The sequence below is a fragment of the Camelina sativa genome, chromosome 5 (assembly GCF_000633955.1).
Source record: "Camelina sativa cultivar DH55 chromosome 5, Cs, whole genome shotgun sequence".
In the NCBI taxonomy this organism is placed as follows: Eukaryota; Viridiplantae; Streptophyta; class Magnoliopsida; order Brassicales; family Brassicaceae; genus Camelina; species Camelina sativa.
The window spans coordinates 4,232,923-4,245,204 of record NC_025689.1 but is presented as its reverse complement, the minus strand read 5'-3'; the positions used below and the strand labels follow the sequence as shown (position 1 = coordinate 4,245,204).

At 33.6% G+C, this 12,282-nt stretch overlaps 3 protein-coding genes and 1 pseudogene across 3 annotated transcripts in view; 3 read left to right on the top strand and 1 right to left on the bottom strand.

The window, feature by feature from the left end:
• LOC104785423 lies at positions 329 to 750 on the top strand (annotated as a pseudogene).
• Positions 2,565 to 6,729, top strand: LOC104788865. The gene is made up of 5 exons (XM_010514643.1): positions 2,565 to 2,746; positions 2,812 to 3,002; positions 6,328 to 6,401; positions 6,491 to 6,590; positions 6,683 to 6,729. The coding sequence occupies exons 1-5, from the start codon at positions 2,565 to 2,567 to the stop codon at positions 6,727 to 6,729; spliced, it is 594 nt and encodes a 197-aa protein (XP_010512945.1).
• On the top strand, positions 8,023 to 10,752 carry LOC104788863. The gene is made up of 2 exons (XM_010514642.1): positions 8,023 to 9,149; positions 9,249 to 10,752. The coding sequence occupies exons 1-2, from the start codon at positions 8,023 to 8,025 to the stop codon at positions 10,750 to 10,752; spliced, it is 2,631 nt and encodes an 876-aa protein (XP_010512944.1).
• LOC104788862 (uncharacterized acetyltransferase At3g50280-like) overlaps positions 10,746 to 12,282 on the bottom strand; it is an 8,784-nt gene continuing 7,247 nt past the window's right edge. Inside the window, exon 2 of the mRNA XM_010514641.2 lies at positions 10,746 to 12,276. Coding sequence (XP_010512943.1) covers positions 10,872 to 12,276 — 1,405 coding nt within the window. The 3' untranslated portion in view covers positions 10,746 to 10,871. The remainder of the gene's footprint in view (positions 12,277 to 12,282) is intronic.

Below are 12,282 nucleotides of genomic sequence, written 5' to 3'. Positions count from 1 at the left end.
AAATGAGTTTTAAAATTAATTAGATTGCCATAAAGTCTCACAATTAAGATGTGTATATTTTATCTTTAGTTTTCAAGAGAGATGTTGAGATTTACTAGCATTCTATTGGTTTATTATTTATTAATTCATTTTTAAAAATAAAATCAAGTTTAAGTGCATAGTATACTTTTACATCATTTATTTTGTAACAGATACGAAAATCAAAAAAATAATAAATATAATCATTATTTCCAAGATAGTATCATTTTTAAACTTAATATAAATAGATGTTATAATAAGTTTTGGTTAAGTAATTCTCTAAATAACAAACTAATCACATCATCAATATTTCTTCTGTGCAGATAAAAAAACCATGAAACCAAAGAAAATAATGGATTTATTTGTAACGGTAGTAGGAGCACCAGCAATTGGCGATGGTGGTGAGAAGAGAATTACAACTACATGGTGAGAGCTTGGACAAACGAAGATGATCCACGTCAAACAAAAATTGTGACAACCAACGGAGATCCTGAGTTTCGTGAAGTTATGCATCTTCCTCAACCCAAGGCTGCATCGTTTCTTAATCTGGAGTTGTTCAGTTTAAATGCAACTGCCATAGACCAATTTTTCATTGGGAGAGCAAACACAGCATTGCCCATGAAAACAAATGCTACTGTCTACCGTAAGGTCGGATTTGAGAATTTAGACACTAGTGGGAATATCGTTATTGTTTGTTATCTCGAAGTATATCTTGGCCTCGAGACTGGTTAAGGTGGGTCTTCAGACAATTTGAAGACCAATCTAATGTTGCTTTTGGATTCAAAATCTCAAATAACAATTTATGTCATAAATTTATAAAGCATTTTGTTTGATCAAAAAAAAATTTAATAAACCATACATCTATATGCATTACATTTGTATTTGCTTTTATAATTTAATAAATCATATCGTTTGATAAAAAAAAAAGTGGTAGTCGAAAAAAAAAAAAAAATTATAAAGCATATATCTATATGCATTACATTTGTATTTGCTTTTGTAATTATTTTGGTGTTTATGTAACACATTTGTAACTGGTGAATACAGCAGTTTGTTATTTTTTACAGATCAAATTGGAAACTTTGTAACGCCACTCAAAGTGTAATGTAGCAAACGTAAAAAAAATTTAGGGGTCAACTTACAAAGTTACAATAATATTACATCATTAAGTTTTTAAAGAAAAAAAAAAAAAAGAGACAAACCATTAACGTTATTATTTGATAAACTCCGTTAATAATTTTAGTCATGTATCGCATAAACTCGCCGTCATATTCAATCCCAGCCATATTCTTCGGCGATAGAACCACCTCCTTCCCTCCTGAGAAAAGCGGAAATCTTCCTGTCAAACTTATTCGACCGTCCGCTTCTAACCGCCACGGGTCTTCCCCACCCGAAATCGTTATCGTACATCGGAAACTTCGGCGAGCTCCCCATCGTAACTGAAGCTCCGTCAGCAATCCCAAGAGAAAAACACATAGTTAGGATTCGCTTATAATTGTTATTATCATTTATTACAACATTAATAACATTATGGAAGTTACAAAAGTGTCAACATATAACAGAAATAAATAATTTCAAAAAAATGAAATTTAGTATCTTAAAGATGAATATGATTATTAATATGAGAGTTACGAAAGACAGAATATGAAATTTACTAAATATGTGAGAAGGTTCACCAAAAGAACATTTTTACTTTTTTTGGGTATTAATTTTTTTAGTTAATATAACTATAAATATATGATAGGAATTTCAATCTAATCAAATTAATATAAGAAGTACAAAATATGTGATACAATATGACATTTAATAAAATATGTGAGTTGGTTCATAAATAAATACATTTATTATTTTTCAAAGATAAATAGTTATTATGACTAATAAATATATGATAGGAATTTCAAGCAAAACAAATTATAATTTTATATATATATCTATATATATTCATATCTTATAATGTATAATATCAAATTATAATTTGTCTTAAATATATATATATATATATATATTTATATATATAAATAATATAATGTGTGTCATATAAAGTCAGTTGAAAAATACACTAAAATATTAAAAAGAAAATGACACATCACAAGAAGAGAATGCCAAATGACAACTTTTTAGAGCTTGTCAAAAGATAACGTTATTTCGTTATATAAGATCTAATCGCATGTTTACACATCAATTCATTTAAAAAATAAATTTAAGTTTAAATGCATACTTCCACATTATTTATTTTGTAAAAGATATGAAAATCAAAAATAATAAATTTACTCATTATTTCCAAGATATAATTCTCTAATTCTTTAATATTTTTAATCTTATTATAAATATGTTATGATAACTTTTAGTTAAGTAATTCTCTAAATAGCAAACTAATCACATCATCAATAATAAGAGGATTTATCTAAGTACAGCTTATACTTTAAAGATTATTGTGAAAGTAGATCTTCTTTCTTTCCTTTTTTTTTTGCTCTAACATTGTATATATATTCAAACACATTGTATATATTTCTTGTGTGTAGAGAAAAATCAAGAAACAAACCAAAAAAATGGACTTATTTGTAATGGTAGTAGGAGCATCAGGGATTGGCGACGGTGGTGAGAATAAATACAACTACAAGGTGATAGCTTGGACAAACGAAGATGATCCACGCCAAACAAAGATTGTGACAACTAACGGGGATCCTGATTTTCGTGAGGTTTTGCATCTTCCTCAACGCAGGGCTGCATCATTTCGTGAGGTTTTGCATCTTCCTCAACGCAGGGCTGCATCCTGATTTTCGTGAGGTTTTGCATCTTCCTCAACGCAGAGTTGTTCAGTGTAAATGCAACTGACACAGACCGATTTTTCATTGGGAGAGCAAACACAGCATTGCCAATGAAAACAAATGCTACTGTCAACCGTAAGGTCAAACTTGAGAATTTGGACACCAGTGGAAATATCGTTACTGTTGGTTATCTCGAAATATATATGGGCCTCGAGACTGGTGGAGCACCTAAGACCATCTGCATGGCCACCAACGCTCATCGCTCAAAATAATATATTTAAATTATTTTCGTTTAATATTGTATATTTAAATAATAAATTTGAACAAAGAAAATTAACTTATTATAAATTACCATCAATCCAAAAAATCGATTCTTACGGTTCTATAAGAAAAGACGTTTCTCACTTTTTATTTTCCTTTATTATTACTTTTCAATTTTAATATAACTTTTAAGAGAAACTACTTTTGAACATGCCCTAAATCACTTTGATGACCAATCAAATAATAATGTTTCTAGTTTTATGTCTGTATAAATCTATAATAATAAAAGTAGAAGCTATAAGTTCCTAAAGCTATCCACTTAAGCTTTAAAACATCTAATAGGGATTCGACATATCACTTATTAACATTTTATACAATTTCCAGAATTTTCTATATTAAGAATTATTTTAAACAACCTATCATGATTTGACATGTCATTCATTAACATTTTTTAAATTTCCAGAATTTTTTAGAAAAAGGAAAATTTTAAATTTATGGAAATAAAAGAACTATGCACAATATTTCTCATCGGCTAGAAAAGTTTTAGACAATGGATCAGAACCAATATAAATAAGATTAATATGCTTCCAACAACGAATGAGCACGAAAGGCGTCCAAGTTTAAAAGTTTTATTCGGCTTGATCAAGTTTTTTATTTGATCAAATTAAAACTTTAAAAAGTTTCAAAAAAAAATTATAATATTTCAATTTTTAAAAAGTTTAAATATTATAAATATTGAAACTTTTAAAAGTTCTTAGCTTTTTAAAAGTTTTTAAATATTATAATTTTAAAATTTTAATAGGTTAAAATATTATAAATATTGAAACTTTTTAAATATTATAATTTTAAAATTTTAATAGTTTAAAATATTATAAATATTGAAACTTTTTAAAAGGTTCAAATTTTATTTTTCGAAACCTTTTAAAAGTTTAAAATATTATAAATATTGATGTAAAACATAAATTATCTTATTTATCTACGTTTGTGCTTTTTATTTCTTATGAGCTGTAAAACATATTTTTGTATATGATTTTATAGATGAGTTGATATTCTTTCATTAATTTTTTATTTTTAGGTCTAAGGAAGAAGGATTGACATCGCAAGACCTTGATTTAATGTTTGAGTCAAGTTTTGGGATTTAAAGAAGAAAGATGGACGACAAACACATATATTTTATTAGCTATACATAGGCATGACCAGAGTTACGGTTGTCACGGTTACGGTTTATTAACCATTGGTTATGATTAGAAATTTTGTTTAACCTTAACCATAACCGTTTAATAAACGGTTACATTTAAAAAAGACAGTTCTGGTTCAAGCGGTTACGGTTATATACGGTTACAGTTATTTCATAATATGATATGGCTGATATTATTTGATGATATAATATAACTGATATTATTTATTTATGATTAATATGTTTTTATAGTGTACTTATATTTCTATATATCATATGAATTATATTAAATAAATAATTATTAGAATATTTTATTATATTTTTAAAATATTATAAACCAAGTAAGGATTTTTGGTTTGAGAAGTTTCTAAACGTGTGGATCTAAAATCAAATAAGTATATGGATGAAATTATCAATAATTGGGTGCATGTGTTGACTATGCTGGTCTTCTTAAATTTCAGAAATTTTATGAGAAATAAATGATTTTGTTCTTGGAGTTTGATGGTTTAACAATTTGTGTGGTAGTCTAAAAAAAAAGTTTTTCAGTGGAAGAATGTAAAGAAGTTGACGAGGAAGAAAAAGAAAAAGAGTATAACGACCAGAAGGTAAAAGTAGCGATGACAATTACCACAAAATTTGACAATGAAAATGACAAGAAAGAATATGAAAAATAAGAAAACTTGAATAAAAACACGAAAACATAGGTGGTATCGATCAATTAAATATAAAAACGAGTTAAATTCATGATTATAAAATTGTTTCATTTTTTGGTGGTCAAAGAAATGGTTTAAGATATGTGAGGTCATCAGTTTGATTTAGCTCGCCTGGATGTCGAGTTAAATTTATGATTTTTTTTTATCAGATATTATTTTATAACACAACTGATTTTTATATTTTTAAAAATTATGTATCTGAAATTTAATTTTTTTCCTTAATACTAATTTAAATTTTTTTATAAGATAGTATTTTATTACCATCATTAATCATATATAATTTTCATCAAAATATATCAAATAAACCCTATACAAATATAAGATATGTGAGTTCAAAACCTAGTATATTAAAAAAAAATATATACAAATATATTAAACCTCTAACATAAGGATTGATCATTAACAAATTTTGCTTATTTTCATTGATATAATTTATTTTAAAATTTAAACAACTCTTTTGAAACTCCTAAGACCAAGTTTGTCGGTAGTCTTTAAGTAGGGGAGTTCTTAAATTTTTTATGAATTAATTGTATACTATTTGGAAAATAAGAACCCATGATTTCTTAGATAAAATTTTCTCTTTTATTGGTAGATTCTTATTTTGGGTCTCTTATTTTTGAAAAAAAAACTGTTTTTTAAAATTTAAAAATTTTAAATAGAATAGAAGTGGTATAAATGTGTAAACATTTAAGATTTTATAAAATTAGAAAATATTGCATTTTAATTAATTTTCAAACATACAAAACATAATAAAAACATTAATACATATTACAATAGAAGTGCAATTTATAAATAGAGAGAATGATTAATTTTAATACTGATTTGAAAATATTGCATTTAATTAATTTTTAAACCTACAAAACATAAAAGCATATTAAAAATAGAAATACAAATCATAAATGGAAAAAAGATTAATTGTAATATTCTGTTTGACCAATAGAAATCTGACACGTATGGTTTCTTAGATTAGATTTGGGTATACTATATAAGAGACTCCTTTAGATTTTTTATTTTCTTCTGAATTATTTTTTCTTTCAAAATACTAACGACCCCTCTATAAACCCCTCTATGAACCCCCGATAAACATGCTCTAAGAGCTCGTTCAACGGTGGCTTATCAAGTACGCACTTATACTAATTCCTGATGTGGCTTATATTGAGTCTTGCATTAATTCTTATTCAAGTATTTACGTAACTTTGTTTGTTGATTGCAGGGAGTTGCTGGTAGATTTCTACACCAGCTCGAATAAGAGAAAGCGAGAGCATATCATACCAAATTCTTTATGTCTTTGAATCCTGATAATGTTTTTTCAGGTGATTGATAATTCTTTTATTATAACCTTTTTTGACTCATGAATGATCTCAATCTCATGGTGGTTTTGGTTATTCCGCAGGAACAATCATTGACAACAAAATATGCCACCCAAAGAACAATGATTTCTACCTCTATGCGGACGCTGGAATGATTGTAAGTATCATATATATCAACTCTCAAAACTTCATTTGTTGATTGCTACTAGTGTTAATCGATTTAACACTCTTTATGTTTTGAATTAGGGAACTACTAGTGTTAATCGATTCCTGGTGGATGATGTCATTATAATCGATTCTCTTTGTTTTTATAAACTTGATTATGAAGTTTGGCTTCCTAAGTCTGGTACATAAAGAAGATTAATTACTTTGGTGTGGAGACGAAGGATGAACAAGAAGATACAGTAAAACGTTGTTAGTGTATGTTGTAATATTCAGTTTATGTTCTTGGAGAAGATCGGTTATATGTTAAGCTAATGCTTTAATTTGAATTTTATTGAGTTGTGTTATAGTATACCATTTTACAGTTTTTAAAAATTTTAAGAACCCAAAATTATGATCTACCATTGTAGCATACTATTTTACAGTTTTAAAAAAAGTTTTTAACTTTATTATTTCTAAATATTTTTAATTAAAAACATACTTGAGTATCTTTTTTTTTAGTATCTACCATTGAACATGCTCTGATAATCTTCGATGGAGACAGTCTTAGTAACTGCTTTTGTGATTCTTTTGGTGTTCATGGTTTATAACTTAGTGTAGCTTATATTCCACTAGTATTATGACCCGTCCTATGGACGGGGATATGTATCACTGGTTTATAAAATCAAAATGTTAAGACTTAAGACTTAACCAAAAATGTAACCTGTAAGAATGATAAGAAAATATTAATTTATTAGTACATTGTTTGAGACAATAATAAATCAGTCTCTTTAATTTAATTAGTACCATAGTAAAGGATAACATGGTTTGCTAAAAAAAAAAAAAAAAAAAAACTAATATGGAAATGAGTTTTATAATGAAAAACATAAAAAAAAAACTTACAGCTGCTCTTCTTATACAGTAAACAAATATTAGAGACACCAAAAGAATATTATTGTAGATGTGTAGATGAAAACTGATAGGGGTGTACTTGAATCATATATATGTAGAGTAATAATCTTCAACCATGAATCTGAAATAAAGAGAAGTAATGAAACTCACATATATGAGTTTCAAAGTAAAAAGAAAGAACAATAAATATTACTCGTTTGTAATAGAGACTAATAAGCTTGGATCAATTACAATTGTTTTTCTCATACAATTTATAATCGATGAATATGATACAAAAAATTTTAGTGGAAAGCTAGAGAAAGTAAAGGACAGAAAAAAATTGAGAATTTGAGTCACAACGTGAAATTGATTTTTCATTTTGTAGAAGAAGATAAAACAGTTTAAAAGATCGCGGTACAGTATATGAGAAAATTTAGGGATTTTAAGATTTTATTTTTTCTAATATGTAGACAAAATAAAAAAAATCTGAGGAAGTAACGTTTTTTGTTTTTTTTTTAACAGAGAATATTTATTTTTCCTAGTTTTATTTAACTCTAAAAATTATGAACAAATCCTATGTGGCACATTTTTACTGGTCATGTAACTTGTGCTTTATAGTATAAAAGATGTTTTATGAATGCAGCAGTTCGTGTGTTTTATGTAATCGTAAGAGTGTAATGTAGCAAACATAAACATTTTAGGGGTCAACTTACAAAGTTACAATAATATTACAATCACCTGACGGGATGACAAGCCTCTTTTATCAGCGCTTCTGGAAATCTATTGGGCCGGATATCATCAAGTTGGTCAAGGAGTTTTTCGAGACAAGAGCTTTTGATCCAAGACTGAATGAGACAAACATTTGTTTGATTCCCAAGAATGAGAGGCCTAGAGCCATGGGAGAATTTAGACCTATCAGTCTTTGCAACGTGAGTTACAAGATAATCTCCAAAGTCTTATGCAATAGACTGCGGAAGGCACTCCCGAAGCTGATTTCGGAGACACAATCAGCCTTTGTGGCTAGACGGCTGATCACAGACAACATCTTGCTTGCTCAAGAGAACTTCCACGCTCTAAGAACGAATTCAACTTGCCGGTCGAAGTTCGTAGCTATAAAGACAGATATGAGCAAGGCTTACGACCGCGTTGAATGGCTTTTTTTGGAGCAACTGTTGAGAAAATTAGGCTTTGATGAGAAATGGATTTCACTGCTTATGTGTTGTGTGTCTTCTGTGTCGTATAGGGTACTCATCAATGGAGAGGCAAAAGAAAATATAATTCCCTCAAGGGGATTACGCCAAGGCGATCCGCTCTCTCCATTTCTGTTTATTCTATGCACTGAAGCACTTATAGCACAATTGCATGGAGCAGAGAATGAAGGACGCATAACAGGGTTGAAAATAGCTCAAGGAAGCCCACCTGTATCTCACTTGCTATTCGCAGACGATAGTCTCTTTTTTTGCAAAGCTGATATCCAGCAATGTGCTGAGATTCTTAAGATTATCAATTGTTATGGTGCAGCCTCGGGCCAACAGCTAAATAAAGAAAAATCCGCAATTCTGTTTGGAAACAGAGTAGACCAAAATTTAAAGGCAGAGCTGAAACAAGCCATTGGAATTACAAAGGAGGGAGGAATGGGATCGTATCTTGGTCTCCCAGAGACCATTTGTGGGTCGAAGCAACAGGTATTCGCCTTTGTTCAAGATAGGTTAAATGCTCGGATCAACACATGGTCTGCCAAGTTTCTCTCTAAGGGCGGTAGAGAAGTGTTGATTAAGTCAGTAGCACAGGCACTCCCGACTTATGTCATGTCCTGCTTTCTGCTACCTCAACATATTACTAATAAGCTTAGAGGTGCTATCGCTCGTTTTTGGTGGAGTACAAAAAATAACAATAAAGGTCTTCACTGGATAGCCTGGGAGAAAATCTGCGTACCGCTGGACCAGGGAGGACTGGGTTTTTGAGATCTCAGGAAATTTAACTTAGCTCTGTTAGCCAAGCAGCTTTGGAGATTGTTACGGTACCCGGATTCTCTTCTAAGCAGGGTTTTAAAGGGGCGTTACTTCCGCTACTCAAACCCCATGGAAGTAAAAAAGGCGAGTTCTCCATCGTTTGGATGGCGTAGTATGTTTGCAGCAAAGGATTTACTGCTACAAGGTCTTAGGAAAAATGTCCGTTCAGGTTTTCATATCAAGGTTTGGTCAGACAATTGGATCCCAACTGTACCAGCGCGACCGGCAAAAGACCGAGGTGTTCCCCGGGATCCAAATTTTTATGTAAACCATCTCATAGACTTTGACACGAAGACTTGGAAATTGGAAGCTCTTAATGAATTGGTGGACCCTTCGGACATCCCTCTTATAACTAGTATCCAGCTGAGTAAAAGCTTTAAAGTCGATGACTATGTCTGGAGCTATACGAAGTCAGGCCAATACTCGGTCAGATCGGGTTATGCTCTCGCTACACAAGGGATTCAGGAAGTCCTCGAACCAAGCATTACACCACTGAAGAAGCAGGTTTGGAAGGCTAAAATATCAAGAAAGATTAAACATTTCCTCTGGCAGGTACTATCGGGAGCACTGGCAGCGAATGGCAGGCTAGCGGAGAGACATAGCGGGACTGACAAGTCGTGTCCCAGATGTGGAGAAGAGGAGTCGATTAACCACCTTCTTTTTGAGTGCCCTCCGGCGTTACAGGTATGGGCTCTTTGTTCCATCCCTTCCCCTCCGGGCTTGTTCCCGTGTTCCTCTCTATTTACAAATATAGACCATCTACTATGGCGAGCAAAAGAACAAGGAGTGTCAGATGAACAGCTAGCGATTTTTCCCTGGGTCTTGTGGTATCTATGGAAGGCGAAAAATGAGAAGATGTTTAATGGTAAAGATATTACCCCTTTGGATACCCTCGAACTCGCCTCTTCGGAGGCTATGGCTTGGAAGATGGCGCAGATAGTGGAAGCTTATGAAGATTCGGAGGTCAGTTATGAGGATGTGGCAGATGTAGAAGATGTGTGCTTGGGCGAAACCAAGTGCCAAATAGATGCGTCCTGGGATGAAAGTGATCGTTTCTCGGGTGTGGGTTTTGTTTTACTTAGTGCAGGCCCTCATTTCGGGTTAAAATGCACAAGGAAGTTTCTTTCGGTGCTTCATGCGGAGCTAGCAGCTCTAATATGGGCGATGGAATCTGTTCTTCAGCTGGGATTAGTGTCAGTTCATTTTGAGACAGATTGTGCGAGTATCCCAAAAGTAATTGAGGAGTTTGAGGAATGGCCTAATTTTTCCACGGAGTTAGATACTTTCTTTAGTTTAAGAGATAAATTTTCAGTGTTTACAATTTCACATATTCCTAGAACTGTAAACATCCGTGCAGACCGCCTTGCAAAGGGCGCTCGGGCACGAGGTGAACTCTTTTCCCATGTAGACTATCAGGTTCCAGAGTTGTTGGCTGTTGAAACCAACCTATTCGAACATGAGTAATAAAATATGGTGTTTTTTGAGGTAAAAAAAAAAAAATATATTACAATCGTTATGTTTTCAAAGAAGAAGAAAAAAAAAAACAGAGACAAACCGTTAACGTTATTATTTGATAAACTCCGTTAATAATTTTTAGTCACGAATCGCATAAACTCGCCGTCAGATTCAATCCCAGCCATAGTCTCCGGCGACAAAACAACCTCTAAATCAACAGTCCCGTTTCCTTCCCTCCCCGGAAAAGCCGAAATCTTCCCGTCAAACTTATTAGACCGTCCGCTTCTAACCGCCACGGGTCTTCCCCACCCGAAATCGTTATCGTACATCGGAAACCTCGGCGAGCTCCCCATCGTAACCGAAGCTCCGTCGGCATTCCCAAGAGGAAAACACCTAGGATTCGCTTCCCAATCCGCCACAACGCTTCGTATCCTCCCGTCTTGATGAGCCGCGACGCTCTGGTTAAGCTGATCTGCGCACCATCTAAGATCGCGAGACAAAACCTCTCCCGCCGTCGCGAACGTCGGAACGCTCTGAATCGCGTTTCCGAAATACTCAGGATTCAGTTTAGGACTCAAACGGTGGCGACAGTTCACAGCCATACGAAACGTTGTCGTTTTAGAACTCGGATGCTTCCTCGCGCGGGTGATCGCACGCCACAGCAACGCACACAGAGACTGAAACGACGAGATCTCAACCTCGACGGTTTTGGAAACGGCGTCGTTTCTACCGAACAAACTCTCCAACATTTCCGTTAATTTACCGTTTTCTTTTCCGTTAAGTTTATCGTTGCTTTGCTTCCCTAACAACTCGACGCCGTCAATTTCGCCGTTATCAACCGTCAACCACTTCTTGTTCACCACAGCTTTAAGCTCCTGAATCGATTCTTTACTGAAACTAAAAATCCGTTCACGCAACGGTGCGTTCTCGTCGAACGTCACCTTAGGACCACCGTGAGGGACTTTGAGCACAGCCGGTGAGATTAGCACAGACTCCCGCGTAAAATCAGGCTGACGTGTCACATTCTCGACTCCTCTGGAAACCTCCGCGAAGGTGTTTATGAAATTCCAGAGCGAGGTTCCGTCGGTGACGGCGTGGTTAACGGAGCATCCGATGAAAACGCCGTCGATGAGTTCCGTCACTTGAACGGCGAGGATAGGTCTGTTATGTCCCTCGTAGCTGACGGCTCTGTCGTAGGTGAAAAACTCTTTGACCACGTCGGGAACGTCGATTCCGGCGAGAACGTCGCTGACTTTGACTGATTTAGCTTCGGCGGAGACGAAATCGGCGCCGGCGTCATTGCAGATGAGGAAAACGTGGCCGGAGGAGGAGGTTGAGAGACGTCCGGCGAGAGGAGGGAAGTGGGAGAGAGTGAGGGAGAGGGAGTGTTTGAGGTGAGCGAGAAGCGCGTGCGGTGGAAGGTGGGGGCGCGTGAAGAGACAGCCTTTTTGGATGTAGTGGCAAGAGAGCATAGGGAGATCGGAGACGGAGAGCTTGAGGTCAACGAGCGTTGACTTTTGATCAGGGAAGACTCTGCTT